The 18594-nt window shown below is 35.3% G+C and overlaps 1 protein-coding gene across 1 annotated transcript in view; it reads right to left on the bottom strand.

Annotated features, from left to right (window-relative positions):
- Positions 1 to 18594, bottom strand: part of EPHA3 (EPH receptor A3) — a 409122-nt gene that overhangs the window by 70717 nt on the left and 319811 nt on the right. Inside the window, exons 6-8 of the mRNA XM_005674802.2 lie at positions 13132 to 13256; positions 10189 to 10351; positions 58 to 160 (exon numbers count right to left, since the gene is read on the bottom strand). Coding sequence (XP_005674859.1) covers positions 58 to 160; positions 10189 to 10351; positions 13132 to 13256 — 391 coding nt within the window. The remainder of the gene's footprint in view (positions 1 to 57; positions 161 to 10188; positions 10352 to 13131; positions 13257 to 18594) is intronic.

Genomic DNA, 18594 nt, shown 5'->3' with positions numbered 1-18594 from the left:
GAGGGGAACAAGCAATGCAGTAATGAGAGTAAGTTGTAGAACAGATTGTGAACGCACCTCCCAATCAAAACATAGGTGACGACTGTGAGAAGAATAATTGCTGCCGCCGCTGAAATGGCAATCATTACCACTTGGCTATTTTCACCAGAGATGGAGAAAGCTGTGAGGTGGGAGAGAAAACAATAAGAAAAAACTGGGCATTGACAGAGCATAACTAACCTTTCCTGAAAAAGTTGATCATTTAAGTCATATTTATTCTGCTTTTACATAAAAGATGGCTTGCTGTCTAATACAACGTAAAAAGAATTCTTCATTTAGTGTAAAATGATAGACATTTTGTATAATTTTACTTGAAGTTTCTGATTGATAAGAATAAATACTCTGTTTTCATGGTATGAAATGCTCACAACTAGTTGAGCACCTACTGCACGAAACATGTGAACTAGTTTTCTCTATACTCATTGGCAAGAGGCTCATCAGATAAACAGAAATCATCAGAGAAATCCAGGGGATAGTTCAAGTTTCCCAGAATGAAATTATAAAAACTTTCTCATTAGTTTGCTTAGTCTCTAACATCTGTATTTATTTAAAAGATGGTATGATACCTGTCCTATGGACCCAACAATTTGTCCTCACCAACAAATTGTTCCTGTCCCTGTATTTCCTACCTTAGCAAATGGCCCATCACTCATTCACTCACCAACACCAGGTATTAGCACATGTTCTCCAGGAGCCAAATCTGGCCTGCCATCAGTTTTTGTATAGCTCAGAAACTCAGAACAACTTATATTTTTTTAATGGTTGTAACAGGTCAAGAGAAGATTTTGTGATATGAGAAAATTATATGAAATTCAAACTTCGGTGTCCATAAATAAAACTGCATTGGAGTACAGCCACATTCATTTATTTGTTCATTGTGTATGGCAGCTTATATGCTAAAATTAGTGAAGTTGTATAGGAACAACAGAGACTGTATGTACACTAAGCCTAAAATATTTATTTTCTAGCCTCTTACAGAAAAAGTTTACTGACCCTTGACTAAACCAATGCTTCTCTAACTTTGTTATTCATTTGCTATTGTGTCCAACTCTTTGTGACTCCATGGACTGCAGCACACCAGACTTCTCTGTCCTTCACTATCTCCCAGGGTTTGCTCTCTAACTTATTCACATAAATCACTTGAGGATCTTTTGAAGAAAGCAGTTTCAGGTGGTCTGGAGTGGGGACTGAAACTGTGCATATCTTATGAGCTCCTAGTAATGCTGATGCTGCTGATTTTAGACCACAACATTTTAAGTAACCAAGATGTAGGCCATAAATATAAAGTCACCTGTCCTCTCCCTCTCCTGATTATTCTGCATCCAATTAATCATGAAATTCTTTTAAATATTTTAGTTTCTGTCTTCATTTCTCTTCTGGATAACAATAAAAAAATTCCCAACTGATCTCTATTTGCAGGCCCTGCCTATATTAGCTGGCCACCAGAGTATTCCTGCTAAACCATGAGTTTGATTATGTCATTCTTATGCATAAAAGTTTTGCAGGGCTCTTTGTCACTTTCTGGATAAAATGTGTGTATTCCATTTAGGATCTGTTCTCTGTCTAAATCCTTAGCCTTATCTGCTAACAAAATCCATAAACATTCTAATCTCTATACTTTCTAAAATATGCACCCTTCCTGGAACATTCCCTCTCATAGACTCATACTTAAATGTTTATTGTTTTTATATTCATAAATGCTGATTAAACAAATAAATGAGTTGGGTATCAAAAGAAGAGCTTAGAAGAGAGGTTAAGTTGTATTATCACCTCTTCAGAAGCCAAGGTCACATCTTGAGCCTGATGAAAATCTAAGGCTGGAAGATTTTCTCCAAAATACTTCAATTTAGGAAATAGTTAAATGATGCAAATTAAAAAAAAAATAATGTGGCAGATAGACTATTAGAAGTTTTCTAAACATTTGGAAAAAAAAAAAAGAACTGAGTGTGGTAGGATGGTATACTCATAATATAAACTGTTGCAAGCACTTTATTCTTTGCAACCAGAAAACTATTGTTTATACTTCCATGGCAGTCGTGGGAGTGCCTGCTAGGGTCTCTCTACTGCCAAGCCTGCAGTGGGCAGACAGCCTCCAGCTGCTGCACCTTCAGTATTCACTGTAGTCACACTCTCCTCAGTGACTAAACATGGCAAGGGTACTGGAGCCAGGCTGCTTGTGCCCCATGCGTGACTCCTGCAAAGGGTGATCTTCATTCTGGGCCCACCATTAGCTTAGTGAGACTCTCGGAGCTGCGTTGCTTTCTGAGGCTCATTATCCTGAACTCTCTGCTTTCTCTGTGTCCTCATAGATGGCTGACCTACATCTCAGTCTGAGGCTCTGCTTGGCCATATCTGCTCCTCCTGTTCTATTTTTTTATCTGTTTCCCTTCCCTTCCCTCCCTGAAGCTCTTGTAATTCTACCTTAGTATCTGCTTTCCAGAAAACCTGAACTGATGCCTCCCTATCCATTGGCTATACATCATGAGTCATTTGTAAAATAACTTAACCTTGTAATTCAATAATGTTCCATGAACATATAACAATCACTTTATCTCATGCTTTGGTAAATTTTATCCAGTTTATAAAATAAAGGTCGGTGAAGCTGGGAGAGTAAACATGACAGAAAAAAAGAATTTTCTTTCCACCAAAGACAGGATTAAACTTGACCCCTCTACAATTCCCTCCAGTTCTCAATGTAGAGAAATCCCAGAGACTATCTGAAAGTGCATAACCAAATTGGATTATTTTTGTGCTGGAAATTGGCAAACATTTGAAAGAATAATATTGATCAAATGTGTGTGATAGAGTTGTCTAATAATTTTATGTGGCATACTGTCAACAATCTATCTCTATTATAATTCTTAGAAATTTAGTTTGACTATGTTTCTGACAGCAACCTGCTCCCCCTGTTTCTAGTCTCTTCCCATTTTCGTCCATCCTGCACACGCTGTCCACTGTCTTTCCCCAAGGAAGACTGGTGAGGAGTACATTCTCAAGAGCCTGAATGCCCAGCTTTGCACCAATTTGCTACGTGATGTAATATCATTGTTGTAAGGATTAAAGGAGTTAATACAAGTTAAATACTGGAACAGTGCTAAACACATAATAAGGATTTAATAAATCTATTTTTGTTATTTCATTTTCCTTGTGAAGAACTGGAAAAAGTACTCCATATCTTACAAAATTACATATGACAGTCTAATTTTGATATACAAAGTTCTTTATATAATGGTTCCACTCTACTTTTATCAGGCGTTCTTAATAACCCCTAAAAATAGGGTCCAAGAGATTAAAGTTGCTGCATACCCATTCATTAGAAACAACGAAAAGACAGTATGAAGCATTTAGCAGTGCTGACTGAATTGTCCCTAGGCCAATTTTCTTGAATAGTAATATCCAGTAAGATCCTCCAATGCCAAAACTCAGCTTTATCCCACAGATTTTTGTTTCACAAATTCCGTGGATGTTCAAATTACGTACTATACATTTAAACACAACACACAGTGCCTGCTATACTGCTATACCAGGTGATATTTTAAGTACTTGATAAACATCAATTAACTTAATATAAAAACCATATGGAGTCATGCACAGTGATCTTTCCCAGTTTTCAGACAGGGAAACAAAGACATTGAAAACTGAAGTGGCGTGTTGAGGGCATCCTAATGTGTGTCAGTTTACTCCAGGGTCCTTTTTCTTAACGCCTGCACTGTGCCTTCCTTTCTTAGTCACAAAGCACACACTCTAGGTTCAGTTTCTGCCCACAGAGTTTCTAAAATATTAGACTGTCAGTGTTCTCAAACATGCCGCACTGTTTCATAATGTCTAGACGTCTTGCTTTGGTGGATGCTACCTTTGTTCTATGAAAGTTCTTTTACTCACATATACTCTAAGTTTTCTGTGGATCTTAGCATAACTTTCTTTCTTCTTAATGTGCAATAGCAACACTGGATTAGTACTCCAAAATCTGGAGACTCTAGGCTCATTGACTTTACTTACTAGCTATGTAATCTTAGGAGGAAAAAAAAAATGAACTCTGTGTCCTAGACCACAGATAAAAATAAATAATAGTATCTGAATAGCTTATAGAATGGTATCAAATCGCATGTTTATGAGAATGCTTTACATACTGTCAGAAAAATAGGTGGGTCTAGAATCAGACCTATAATTTACCAATTGTGTAACTTTAGAAAACTTACTTAACTTCTCTAAACCTCAGTTTTCTCTTCTGCAAAATGATGATAATAAATGTAAAGCTGCTGCTGCTGCTAAGTCGCTTCAGTCGTGTCTGACTCTGTGCGACCCTATAGACGGCAGCCCACCAGGCTCCCCATACATAAATAATGTGTGTTAGTTGCTCAGTCTTGTCTGACTTTGTGACCCCATGGACTACAGCCATCCAACCTCCTTCGTTTGTGGAATTCTCCAGGCAAGAATACGGGAGTGGAGTAGCTATTCCCTTCTCCAAGGATCTTTCCAACCCAGGGACTGAACCAGGGTCTGCCCCATTGCAGGCAGATTCTTTGACCTGATAGTAAGAACTAAGCACTTAGGAAAATATATGCTCTGCTGAGCCTCTGTATGGTTATGGTAAACCAAGATAAAAAAATACTAAATTCCAGGTAAAAGTACACTATGTTCTACTAAGAAACATTTACATGTCTTATGAGTAAAACCTTATAATTAAAAATAATAAAAACTAGAATAAGCAATATACTGTTAATTTCAAGCAGGAGACATTTTTTATATCTTCTAAATATCAATCTATAATAAAAAGAAAAATCCTTAGAGTTCTTATGAAGATATCATTTTGATTTAAAAAATGAAGTGAGAGTTTTGATTTTTTATCTTTTTTTCCCTAAGACAAAAGGTAATGTTTAAATTTATATTTACTTATTTTTAAACTCTGGAATAAATCTATAGTAAAATAGTAAGAGTGAATGGATTAAAAAAAATCAAACTGTGCAATTGAAAGATTTTTATAAATGGTGGAGGGTATTAAAAAAGATCTCTTTCTATCTTCTTTTCATCTGATCTATCAATCAATGGAAATATAGCAAATATAAAACTTGTTTGCAAAAGTTCTAAGAATCTCATTTTTAAATGGGATATTTCTTAAACCTCAGACACTGATGCCTCATTAGAAGATCACGCATAACATGACCACAGCTCTATCTGTGGTACATTTGGAATCACATTACAATTGCAGAATTTGTGGTTGGTTTTGCAAATTTGCTTATCAGATAGGGTTAACTGCTAATTAAGAATGTGTGAGGTTAGACTGGTGTTCCAAACTACGCATTAATATAATACATATTTATCTAATGGTGTTCTGCACCTCCTGCTCCTCAATATGCCTAGTTTGTAACACACTATATAATAAATATTTGACTTTTATAGTTTTGTGATTTGTGATCTCTCTTGTTAAAGCAAATATTCATTTTGATGTTGTTAATGCCAATAACTGTTTAAAAGTTTGAAAAAATTCAATCTACAATCATTTCAAAATGAGGAACTTACTTTGTGGCATTTACAATTTATAAAAAGATTTAGAACTGCAAATTTTAAATTGCAATTATATTTTATTATTGTGGCATCTAAAATTTTAAATTTGTTTTAAACCTCTTCATGGAGGTTTGGACTTCCATGGTATTTTGCATCACCTTGTTTTTATGTTCTCAAAGGGTGATTTCTCTGTGTTTATTCCATCACAGGAAGATTAGGCGAGGTCTACCATACAGACTGGAGAAGGCGATGGCACCCCACTCCAGTACTCTTGCCTGGAAAATCCCATGGATGGAGGAGCCTGGTAGGCTGCAGTCCATGGGGTCACGAAGAGTCAGACACGACTGAGTGACCTCACTTTCACTTTTCACTTTCATGCATTGGAGAAGGAAATGGCAACCCACTCCAGTGTTCTTGCCTGGTGAATCCCAGGGATGGTAGAGCCTGGTGGGCTGCCGTCTATGGGGTCGCACAGAGTTAGACACAACTGAAGCGACTTAGCAGCAGCAACGTACAGACTCCATAACTGAGACTTGAATCCCCTTTGCTACCCAAGGGGGATTGGTTCCAGGACCTTCTATAGATACCAAAATTTAAGTATGCTAAAGTCCCTTTTATAAATTGGTGTAGTATTTACATATAACTTAAACACATCCTGCCTTATACATTGAAGCATCTCTAGATTACTAATAATAGGTAATAAAAATTAATGCAATGTAAATGGCTCCTGGATTGCCATAAATTAAAGTTGTGCTTTTTGGAATTTTCTGGAAATTTTTTGTATATATATATATATGTTATATAAAAATTTTTATTGAAGTACAGTCTAGTGGATTTATAATGCTGTATTAATTAATTTCTGCTGTACAACAAAGTGACAGTTATACATATATATTCTTTTTCAAATTCTTTCCTATTCTATTCCACTATGGTTTATCACAGAATATTAAATATTGCTGCTGTTATTGTTCAGTTGCTCAGTCTTGTCCAGTGTTTTGTGACCCCATGGACTGCAGCAGGCCAGGCTTCCCTGTCCTTCACCATTCCTGGAGCTTGCTCAAGCTCATGTCCACTGAGTCGGTGATGTCATCCAACCATCTCATCCTTTGTCATCCCCGCATCTCATCCTTTGTCATCCCCTTCTCCTTGTGCCTTCAATCTTTCCCAGAATCAGGGCCTTTTTCAATGAGTTGGTTCTTCTCATAAGCTGGCCAAAGTGTTGGAGTTCAGCTTCAGCATCAGTCCTTCCAATGAATATTCAGGGTTGAATTCCTTTAGGATTGACTGGTTGGATCTCCTTGCAGTCCCTGGGACTCTCAAGAGTCTTCTCCAATACCACAGTTCAAAGGCATCAATTCTTTGGCACTCAGCCTTTTTTATTGCCCCACTCTCACAGACATACATGACTACTGGAAAAACCATAGCTTTGACTATATGGAACTTATAGGCAAAGTAATGTCTCTGCTTTTTAATTCACTGTCTAGGCTTCTCATTGCTTTTCTTACAAAGAGCGTTTTTAATTTCATGGTTGCAGTCACTGTTCACAGTGATTTTGGAACCCCAGAAAATAAAGTCTGTCTCTGCTTCCAGTTTTTCCCCATCTATTTGCCATGAAGTAATGGGACCAGTTGCCATGATCTTCATTTTTTAAATGCTGAGTTTTAAGCCAGCGTTTTACTTCCTTGTTCATCTTCAGCAAGAGGCTCTTTAATTCCTCTTTGCTTTCTGCCATAATGGTGGTGTCATCTGCATATCTGAAGTTATTGATATTTCTCCCTTTAGTCGTTATTCCAGTTTGTGCTTCATCAAGCCTGGCATTTCACATGATTTACTGTGCATGTAAGTTAAATAAGCACGGTGACAATATATAGCCTTGACGTACCCCTTTCTCAATTTGGAACCCGTCAATTGTAAATAATTGCAATTGTGTGGTAGTTTGAACGTTCTTTGACATTGCCCTTCCTTGGGATTGGAATGAAAACATATTTTCCAGTCCTGCGGCCACTGCTGAGTTTTTCAAATTTGCTGGCATATTGAGTGCAGCACTTTCACAGCATCATCTGCTAGGTTTTGAAGTAGCTCGGCTGGAATTCCATCACTTCACTAATTTTGCTAGCAGTATTGCTTCCTAAGGCCCACTTGACTTCACACTCCAGGATGTCTGGCTGTGTGTGAGCGACCACACCATTGTGGCTATCTGGGTCATTAAGATCTTTTTTGTATATTTCTTCTGGGTATTCTTGTGACCTCTTCTTAATATCTTCTGCTTCTGTTAGGTCCACACTGTTTCTGTCCTTTATTGGGCCTATCTTTGCATGAAATGCTCCCTTGGCATCTCTAATTTTCTTGAAGAGATCCCTAGTGTTTCCCACTCTATTGTTTTCATCTTTTCCTTTGCATTGTTCATTTAGGAAGGCTTTCTTATCTCTCCTTGCTCTTCTCTCGAACTTTGCTTTCAAATGGATATATCTTTCCTTTTTTCCTTTGCCTTTAGCTTCTCTTCTTTTCTCAGCTATTTGTAAGTCCTCCTGAGACAACCACTGTGTCTTTTTGCATTTCTGTTCTTGGGGATGGGGATGGCCTCCTGTTCTATGTCACGAACCTCAGCCCATAGTTCTTCAGGCACTGTGTCTATCAGACCTAATCCCTTGAATCAATTTGTCACTTCCACTATATAATCATAAGGGATTTGATTTAGTTTATAGCTGAATGGCCTATTGGTTTTCCCTATGTTTTTCAATTTAAGTCTGAATTTTGCAACTAGGAGTTTATGATCTAAGCCACAGTCACTCCTGGTCTTGTTTTTGCAGATTATACAGAGCTTTCCTATTTTTGGCTGCATAGACTATAATTAATCTGATTTCAGTATTGACCATCTGGTGATATTCATGTGTACAGTCATCTCTTGTGTTTTTTGAAGAGGGTATTTGCTATGACCAGTGTATTTTCTTGGCAAAACTCAGTTTCCCTTTGTCCTGCTTCATTTTGTACTTCAAGGCCAAACTTGCCTGCTACTCCAGATATCCCTTGACTTTCTCCTTTTGTACACTTTTGATTCAAGGTTGTTTGGATCTGTGAATGTGGAACCCATCGATCTTGAGGGCCAACTGTGTAGATTTATGTTTTTGAGGATGGCAGCACCCCTTTGAGTAGAGGAATTGTCATGTTTCAGCTGTGAGCTCATGAATTCTAATGCTAGGTTCTCATACCTTGCAGAAGGTAGAGCTAGTTATTATAAGTAGCATTTCTAATTGTCTGACAAAAAGTGTGCCATAAAATATTTGTTTTATCATGTTAACTTAAACAGCTTTTATAATTTTTGTTAATCTTGAATATTTCTATGAAACATGAAATTTGGGCATAAAATACTACCATACCAATAACAATGTAACTTTGTATCATGAATCAAATATTTACAAAATAGGAAATATAGATATGGAGAGAAAAGGCACTTTGGAACTGTCAAAAGAGATTACTGGGTTTCATTTCAGTTGTATGCTGGGCATTGTCAGACTCTCCCTTGATAATCTGTTTCTAAAGAGTGTTCATCTTTGTCTTTCTAGCCTGTTTTACAACTGTGAAATTAGTTCTAAGTAAAAAACTAAGAATAGTTATATATAGTATATAATTTTTCTCATTACAATTAGAATGATTCATTATCTAGAGATATGACTGGTTTATGTTAGAAAAGATGACCTCAATCATTATATTTATTATCCTATAGTATATTAACCAGATTTGGATTAACCAGTTTATGTAAATTTTCCTGATGGTCTGCACTCATACACACAGACACAAACATACAAATATGTATGTATATCTATATATGCATTTGTTCTTCATATTTCCCTTTAAATCTGTTTAATTTGTTACTACCTTCTTCATTAATAAGGTAAATTAAATCTTTAGTCTGTGTTCATTTTAATTAATGTTGTAGCCATGATTTTATCTTTTAAAAAGTATATTTTAGTTGAGGTTTTTTCTAATATGAAGCAAATGCATTTGAAGAAAAGCAGAATGCTATTGGGAAAATGTTTGCCAATTTTATAAATTTAGAGTCAGACACACAAGGCTATCCAAATTACTTGTGAATGTGAATGAGGTGATGAATGAAGTTTAGATATCCTTAATCTCCAAATGATTTTAGATCCATGAGAGTTAAAACAATATTAAGTTCCTCATGGATCATCGTTTCTTTTTTTATAGTTCATTGAACCATGCAATGAACCTGGAATATCTGAATTAAGAGGAACTTTAATAAAATATTGCCATACTATGTAATGTTCCTCAAAGAAATTTATGTCCAATAAAAGATTAGAAGCATTCCAGGCATTAGAATATGTTCCATTTATAAAAGAGAAAAAAAAAAAAAAGATATACACTTTCACAAGCACAAGTATACATATACAATGCTATGCAAAATTATTCAATGTTTCCCAAGCAATATTGAAGGACAGGGGAGCCTGGCATGCAGCGGTGCGTGGGGTAGCAAAGAGTCAGACACAACTTAACGACTGAACAACAACAAGAAGCGATATACTTCCAATGTATCACATATTTAACTAAAACTGATTGTGAGAATGAATTATCAGACATCTTTGCAACAGCCTTTCCCTCATACACTATATTGAAGAAAATACGTACAGTCTGGACTAGTTTCAAACTCAAACTTGCGACTGTTGGTCCCATATCCAGCTGCGGTCCGGGCTCGGATTTGGAATACATATGTAGTATCAGGCTTGAGGCTACTGATGGTAACATTAGTGCCTCGTGCCCTGAGAATCGTATAACTTGTTTCTTGTTCCTGCTTTGAGGTAAGAAAAATCATGTTAAAACCGAATCTTCCTAGTCATGTCAGATAGTAAAAAGCTGAACCCCTCTAAACCAGTTCTTTTAGATTTAACACAGCTCATATGATGGATAAGATATGACAACTGTTTAACTCTCTGAATGTAATAGAGGCATTTTTAAGCTATCTTGGATAAAATAATCTGTTCCCAGCAAATAATGCGGAAAAAATTAGTCTTCATTTTTGCCAGTTAATGAATATGTGGATGAAAATAAGTTATCTTCAAAGCCAAAGCTGAATGAAAGCTTCAGTCTAATTTTAAGAATAAACTTTCAAAAAGGAAAACATCCCTTGAATTAAGCTTAACAGGCATCTCAGAAATATTTCTATTAACTGTAAACTATTAAATTTTAAAAGGTCCAAGTTTTATGGACCTTTTAAACAATTCTACATTAATAACTTCTTTAGTATCAACTATATTTGCAATGTGTTTAATCTAAGTCACTGTGGTTTAGCAGAGATAAAAATCTTCAGATAAATGTCTAGAAATATTTCCCCAAATAATTCACATTGTACATTAGGAGGTTCACATTGCACATGAATTGTAAAGGCTTTTTGTGTCAAGCCTTGTTTATCAAAATTGACTTTACATAGAATTGTGTTTTTCCTTTAACATACATTAGTATATAAGTACCTAAGTTCAAGTAATGGTGGAATGTCTCTGGCACCTGGGGTGGGGCCTGGAATGGGAGATATAGAACAATGCATATCCTCAACCCAAACTAAATAGAACATTACAGAAAAAAAAGTCATGCATTACATATATTTCTTAGCTAAAGATGCTGGTTATGTATCAGATAGCATTTGAGTTAGTATATTAAATAATGAAGAAGGCTGAATGTATTTACTTTACAGAAATCATTATTCTATGTGTTAAAAAGTTTATTAAGCATATATCTAGAACATGGTTGTGTTCATAATTGTTAATTAAGTAAATAGTCAAGACCTTGACTAGTCAAGTCTAGTCAAAGTTAGATCTTGTAGGGCTTAAATCTTAGTGAAACATTCAAAATATTTCTAAGTATCATATGTAAATATTTGGAAAAAATTTTTAAGTTCAAAATTTATGAATATGTGCTTTAAATATTTGTATAAAGTATATTTAAAATAATATTACACATAAGTATACATTGACTTTAAAATGCTTAGATAATAAAAATAGGTTCAGTCACTTTTTCCTATGCTAGTTGATATTGTTTCAAAATATTGTTTTATGCTTTTTTTCAAATAAGTTCAGAAAATGATTTATGTTTGTAGAAGATATGAATGTAGGTTAGCAGTATTTTTGAATCAACTCTACAGAAAAGTTGGGTGTTCCCTGATTCTGCTATCTAGTCTGAACTGAGGCACATCATTAATTACCTTTTAGTTGTGTTGTATCATCTATAAAACATGGATTCTTATATTTGTTGTCTTGTCATATTTTTAAAAATAGAAGATTATGATCAAATGGGTATTTGACAGTAACACAGTGGATCACTGAAAGCTAGGAGGTAATTTATTCATACTACGATTTTGGTACAATAAGGTTTATTAGGTCTCACTTTCTCTCAGTCAAAGAGACATAGCCTTTTCCCTATAGGGGGCAGTATGAAGAAAATGGCATCATACTTCTGAAATACTTTAACTTCAAAAAACAGCATAACTACATAGTGCAGAGAAATGCTTATACATTAGATATTTTTTTGCATAACTGACCATACCACTAATTCTCACGTCTCTTAATGATCCATTTTCATTTAGAAGAAGATATGCAATACAGGGGAAAACATATTACATGAGGAGTGATGACTGTCAGAATTCAAAACAGAGAACTAATGTTTATTACCCATGAGGCTGTGAGACATTCAAATGTCACTGACTCTCAGTTTTTGCAATTGTAAAGGAACCTATTTACTCACTCTCGTCAGATTATCAAACAACTCAAAATAATGTATGTAGAAGTGTTCTGTAAATAGAAGCTATCAATACACAATTCATTTTAAAATACTTTGTAAACTGCAGCAGATAAATGAGTATGTTGTGTTCATATTAGTAGCTATGAAACTAACCAGCTCTATTGATAAGGTTTGAATACATCTTGTTTTCAAACCTCACCATAATTTATAACCAGGGAGAAATAAGTGGTACTTAGAGTGATGAAATATCATGGCCTGAATTATACTTATAAACAATCATGTACCTATTTTTTATAATTGTATTACCGAACACAATTTTATCATATGAGGCACACATATTCCCATCTTCTAATCTCCTTGTTCTGAACAAAGTAAAGAAAGCTTTCATCATCAGCTCAATAGTATAATGGTTTTGTTATCATTTCAACATTCTTATCGGTATTGAGTAAAATTCATGTGAATGTGAAGGTCAGGAAATGATGCTTAATGCAATGAACTTGGGAAGAGTTCATCAAAAGATAAAGGAATTGCTATATAATGGTTGTTTAGAACAGGGGTCTCCTGTGGAAGACACAAATGTCATCTCTAATATCATAACTAGATGGTTTACATTCGATGGTAACATCTTTGCTATGGCTTATTGCTGTAGAATGGGGGATATTCAACACAATAATTTCTGAACCCTCCCCTACCTAGAAATCAAAGGTAGCACATGACCAGAGTTCTAAATAGAGCTCTTTCACTAGCTAGCAGTGTCATTAGTTTCTTTGCAAGAGTATACTCATGAGAAAATAACCTCTTTCCTGACACAACTCAACTCTTTTCACATTATCTCCCCACCTTTTCGTAGTATTTGACCTCATAGTCCAATATGATCCCATTAGGGTGTTCAGGTTCTTGCCAGGATAAAGAAATGCTGTTTCTGGATGTCCGATCTTTCTTAATCGTCATGACAGGTGATGGAGCTGTAAAAAGAGGATGGGAGTATATGACGGGAGAAGGAAAATTAATTGGATTGGGAAGGGCAGTAAAGAAGAGCAGAGAGGGAAGGGGACAAGCAAATGGAGCCTATCATTGTCCTAATCTTGGCAAGAAAGCACTATTTCCATTTCAAAGGCTCTTGAGTATTAATCTGGCCCCATATCAAGCCTCAGCAGCTGGATTATAGCCCTGGTACATACAGGCCTATGGAAAATGAGCTGAGATTTTCAGCTGCTGGTGGACTAGTGGCAAGTGAGCAGATGTTTTCAATCTGCTACTATAATGTAAGCAATGAAATATATTTGATATATTAAAAAAGAAAAAAAAACATTAAGACTACCTATTTGTTATAATGTTGCAAAGTTATGAATGCCAGAGTCTTCAGCTCATTGATAACATTTTCATATGCAGCTCTGTAAGAGGACTGGAATCCATTATGCACAAGGAGTCCCATGGTATCCATAGGTAATAATAATATTTAGTGTATTGTAAAATAGATAGGATTTAGGACATAGTAAAATAGATCTTGACTTCTGAAAAAAAAGCTCTCATGAATAAAAATATATATACCAGGATACAATATCTCTACTTTTACATTTCCATTTCTTAAAAAAGTATATTTAATAAGAAGTACTGAGGAAGTGGGTGCTCTTTGTGTCACAATTCTCTAGATATATTTTGAGGCTCTTATTGGGGGGTGACTCTTTGTTATGTTTTTCCTATGCATTATCAAAAATATAAATATGAATAAATAAAAAACATCTGTCTGGATCAGATATCACAGTGTCACCATATTTTCCAATGGAAGATTAAATATGTTTTAAGTGATATCATACTTCAAATGCTTCCATTAAAAAGAAAAATGCATACTATCCATCAATGCACTCTTGGTTTCAAATCTCAGTCTTGGTACACTGGCCAACCAAAATCCTCACTGTGAAGGTCAGCAGCATTCTTCCCTAATGGAATGCAGTAAAATAAATTACAAACATGAAACAAACAAAAATCAAGAGTTCTCAGGAACACTGTTGAATTGCTTTCATTACTAAAGGACATATATTTTATAGATTTTTCTCAAATCAAGGATTATTAGAATCCCATGTATTTGCATTTCCTATAAGAGCTAGCAATAGATGTTTCCTATATGTGGATTTGCTGTTTCTATGATTATCAGCTATCATTATTATTATTAACATTATTATGATTATTTTGCCAGCTTTTGCATCCAAACTGTCATCCAAATTATCCCTATCTATAAATACCTTTTATTTTATTCTTCACTTAAAAATAGAGCTTTCATTAAACTTGCCTTGTGACACTTCTTTACAAAGTGTAAACTTAAACAAAACATTTATTACAGCAAATTTTCCATCTTCTTATTTCTACTATATGTAATATCCTATGAATTTTTGTTATTAAAGTCTCATTATTTTAATGGCCAGGGGATGATCACTTAATTTTTTTCCAAAGTAAAATGTAAGTGTTGCTTTTATGATGGAAAAGTAAAATCATCTTTTTTATCACATTTTGTACCCATTAACAATTAATATACTTTCACGTGGCCTTCCCTGGTGGTTCAGTTGGTAGAGAACCTGCCTGCAATACAGGAGATGTGGGTTGGATCCGTGGGTCAGGAAGATCCCCTGGAGAAGGGCATGGCAACCCACTCCAGTATTCTTGGAGGAGATTCCCATGGACAAAACTCTATGGCGATCTACAATCCATAGAGTTGCAAAAAGTCATACACTACTGAAGCAACTGAGCAGGCATGCACGCACGCATGCCTTCATGTAACTGATACCATTTACCTTTTGTCTATTCAATATTATTTTATTTTTCAAAGTTGCCTCACAGTATCTCCAACCCTAACACTGAGGCAGTTTGCTGCTCTGAAATTGATTTTACGTTAAGGATAAGTTATTTTACACATATTTAGTTGAAATTTTATAAACTTATTCAAAATTTATAATCATGTCAATGAGTTAGAAATAAATAGCAGGTATGTTAAATTTTTAACAATTAATTTCTTTATATTTAATATTTAGAAAAAACAATTTAATATTTTATCATTACTAGAATAATTTCAGTCCCAATATCATTGCTAATAATTTTGCTTTTTTTTCTACAAAAAAATGGAGAAATTTCAACAAATTTCCTCCTGAAGTAAATCCATTAATAGAATGACTTCTAATGCATGCTTACAGAGTATTTCAAAGAACTAGACTGTTGGAACTCTATCCTATTAAACCCATGGAGACCCTCCCTATTTAATTTCATATCTCTTGAAACTGGTTTATTTTCCTTAACAGTTAAAATATATTATATATATATAAAAGAAGTTTTGAAAATTACCAGGTATAGCATCTCTTCTTAAAAAAGAAGAAAGAGAAAATAATTTGTTTCTAAGAACAATTGTGAAGATTATCAAATAAACTTCTTCGTGAATGCTTTCCAGGCTCTGTTGGGGATCTGCCTAAGTTTACTGCTTCTGCACCGTGCAAGGCTTTATAACTGTTGAAATTCTTCAAAGGTCTTTGAGCAAGCTGCAGGGCCCTGCTGGATTGTAATAAATAGCCTTTTGTAATTCCACACTTACTTAAGTAGAAGCAATTGCTCGAAGCTTGTGCCATCTCTAAGTTAAATGAACCCTTTCTGATTGCTGCTTTCAGGCCTCTGTTAAGTCATTTGTCCTGCTCTTTTAATACACGCCCCTTGTGTTGGCTGTGTTTCAGTAGTTTCAGTACAGTGCACCAGCTAAAATCCCATTATGTTTAGGTAATGCTCATCAACATTTTAATATTAATAAATAATTAAAAAAATCTGCTTTTCTATCCCCTAGTAAATAATTTTAAGACATAATAAAGTATACTGTAGGAAGAGACAAATTCCATGAGCACCCCACTGTATCCATGCTTTCTAAATGGTTTCCTAGAACAGTTTTAAATTCATGTCTTAAAGTATAATTTACCCATACTTGCTCATGTGTTGTAATACAATTTGTAATATTAATGAGAAACAGTAATATGGATTATACTTTTTTTGGTTAGTTTTCAGGTATCGAAGAGTGATTTGTTCAAAGTAATTTTCCAAATTCATCAGTTCATTTCAGTCACTCAGTCGTGTCGGACTTTTTGCGACCCCATGAACGGCAGCACACCAGGCCTCCCTGTCCATCACCAACTCCCGGAGTTCACTCAAACTCACGTCCATTGAGTCGGTGATGCCATTCAACCATCTCATCCTCTGTCATCCCCTTCTCCTCCTGCCTTCAATCTTTCCCAGTATCAGGGTCTTTTCAAATGAGTCAGTTGTTCACATAAGGTGGCCGAAGGATTGGAGTTTCAGCTTCAACATCAGTCCTTCCAATGAACATCCAGGACTGTTCTCCTTTAGGATGGACTGGTTGGATTTCCTTGCAGTCCAAGGGACTCTCAAGAGTCTTCTCCAATACCACAGTTCAAAAGCATCAATTCTTCGGCGCTCAGCTTTCTTTATCCAGCTCTCACATCCATTCGTGACTACACGAAAAGCCGTAGCCTTGACTAGATGGATCTTTGTTGACAAAGTAATGTCTCTGCTTTTTAATATTCTGTCTAGGTTGGTCATAACTTTCCTTCCAAGGAGTTAGCGTCTTTTAATTTCATGGCTGCAATCACCATCTGCAGTGATATTGGAGCCCCCAAAATAAAGTCTCTTACTGTTTCCATTGTTTCTTCATCTATTTGCCATGAAGTGATGGGACCGGATGCCATGATCTCAGGTTTCTGAATGTTGAACGTTAAGCCACCTTTTTCACTCTCTTCTTTCACTTTCATCAAGAGGCTCTTTAGTTCTTCTTCCCTTTCTGCCATAAGGGTGGCAATTCATAGAAATCCTTATTCTTCTATATAAAAGAACCATAGTATTCCCAGGTGGCTCAGTGGTAAAGAACCTGCCTGCCAGTTCAGGAGACAGGAGACGCAGGTTCAGTCCCTGGGTTGGGAAGATCACCTGGAGTAGGAAATGGCAACCCATTCCAGTATTCTTGCCCAGAAAATCCCATGGAAAGAGGAGTTTGCGGGGCTACAGTGCATGGAGTTGCAGAGAGTTGAATAAGACCAAGCAACTGAACACACACACTGCAATGTATATCATACGTTTGACTTCTTCTCATTCCTCTGTTTTTCGTGTTTTTTTTTTTTTCTTTCTTAATTTGTGATTTGAAAGAATGGTGGGTAATAATTGGATGAGAAAAAGTCCTAAGATTAGAGAAATGCTTGGAAGGAGAGTGAAAAGTTACCCAGGAGGAGGAGGAAGCATAGGTTTTTCCCTAGCAAAGTGCTGGTGTATAAGCTAAAACAGGAATTACTGATGAACCCCCCAACAGTCCAAGGTTAAGAGATTTATTCTGCTGACTTGCTTATACACCTTAAATGATACATAATTACAAGGATTCTCTTATTAATAGGAAGAAGTTGATGACAAAGTAGGCTGCTATGAAACACGCCCAGGAATTTACACAGTGTAGTAAATGAATAATTTTGTAGAGGAAAAAAAGGAAGAAATTGGTAAGAAGAAAAATTAAGACAGTAGGAAGGTAAAAATTTCCGGTAAGTCGATGACTTTTTAAAATAATATCTTGGTTGTAACACACATTTTTGTTGTGTTTGAGGGGGAGAAAATTTTTGATCCTTTGTTTTTGCTAATCTGGGTATAACTGAATATATGTGCTCTTTGGAAAATAAAGAAAGGAGATATGATATACTTGGTTAAATTTACTTAATGAAATTTTTTTTTATTTTTCAAAGTAAAAATTTATTTTTAACTAAAATAAAGTAAAATTTATTTTTAAATAAAATATTTCTTAAAAGAATACAAATAAAGAGAAAAATAGTGAAGGTTGGGAGGAAAGAAAAGACCAATAAATCAAACAGTTAATCATCTTCCATGAAGTTTTTCTGAAGTTACTCTGCACCACTGAAAAGTTTTGAATACTCTGAATACTGAAAAATTTCTTAACGTGTGGTGTCATAGTGACTTTGCTCATGGCTCTTTCAATTCATTCTTTTAAAATGTTACCAGATCATGATATAAGACTCAACAGATGTTTCACCCCATATTATCCAGTACTATGTGTTTTGTGAAAGCTAGTATCAAAATACTTCTGTACTAAGGAGACATACCTTTCTGGGAACCAAGGGCTGAATTATTCCCTGAGTATTTTCTTTTCTATTTGCAGGCCACTGTGATGGCCATCTCTTGAATCACATCAATGACTAGTCCAGAAGAGAGACAGAGATGAGCAACCCTTAATAGTTCATAATTGAACATTAATTATTTATT

Source organism: Capra hircus, chromosome 1, assembly GCF_001704415.2.
Source record: "Capra hircus breed San Clemente chromosome 1, ASM170441v1, whole genome shotgun sequence".
Classification (NCBI taxonomy): Eukaryota; Metazoa; Chordata; class Mammalia; order Artiodactyla; family Bovidae; genus Capra; species Capra hircus.
The sequence above is the reverse complement of the archived record's forward strand: the minus strand, read 5'-3'. Positions and strand labels throughout refer to the sequence as shown.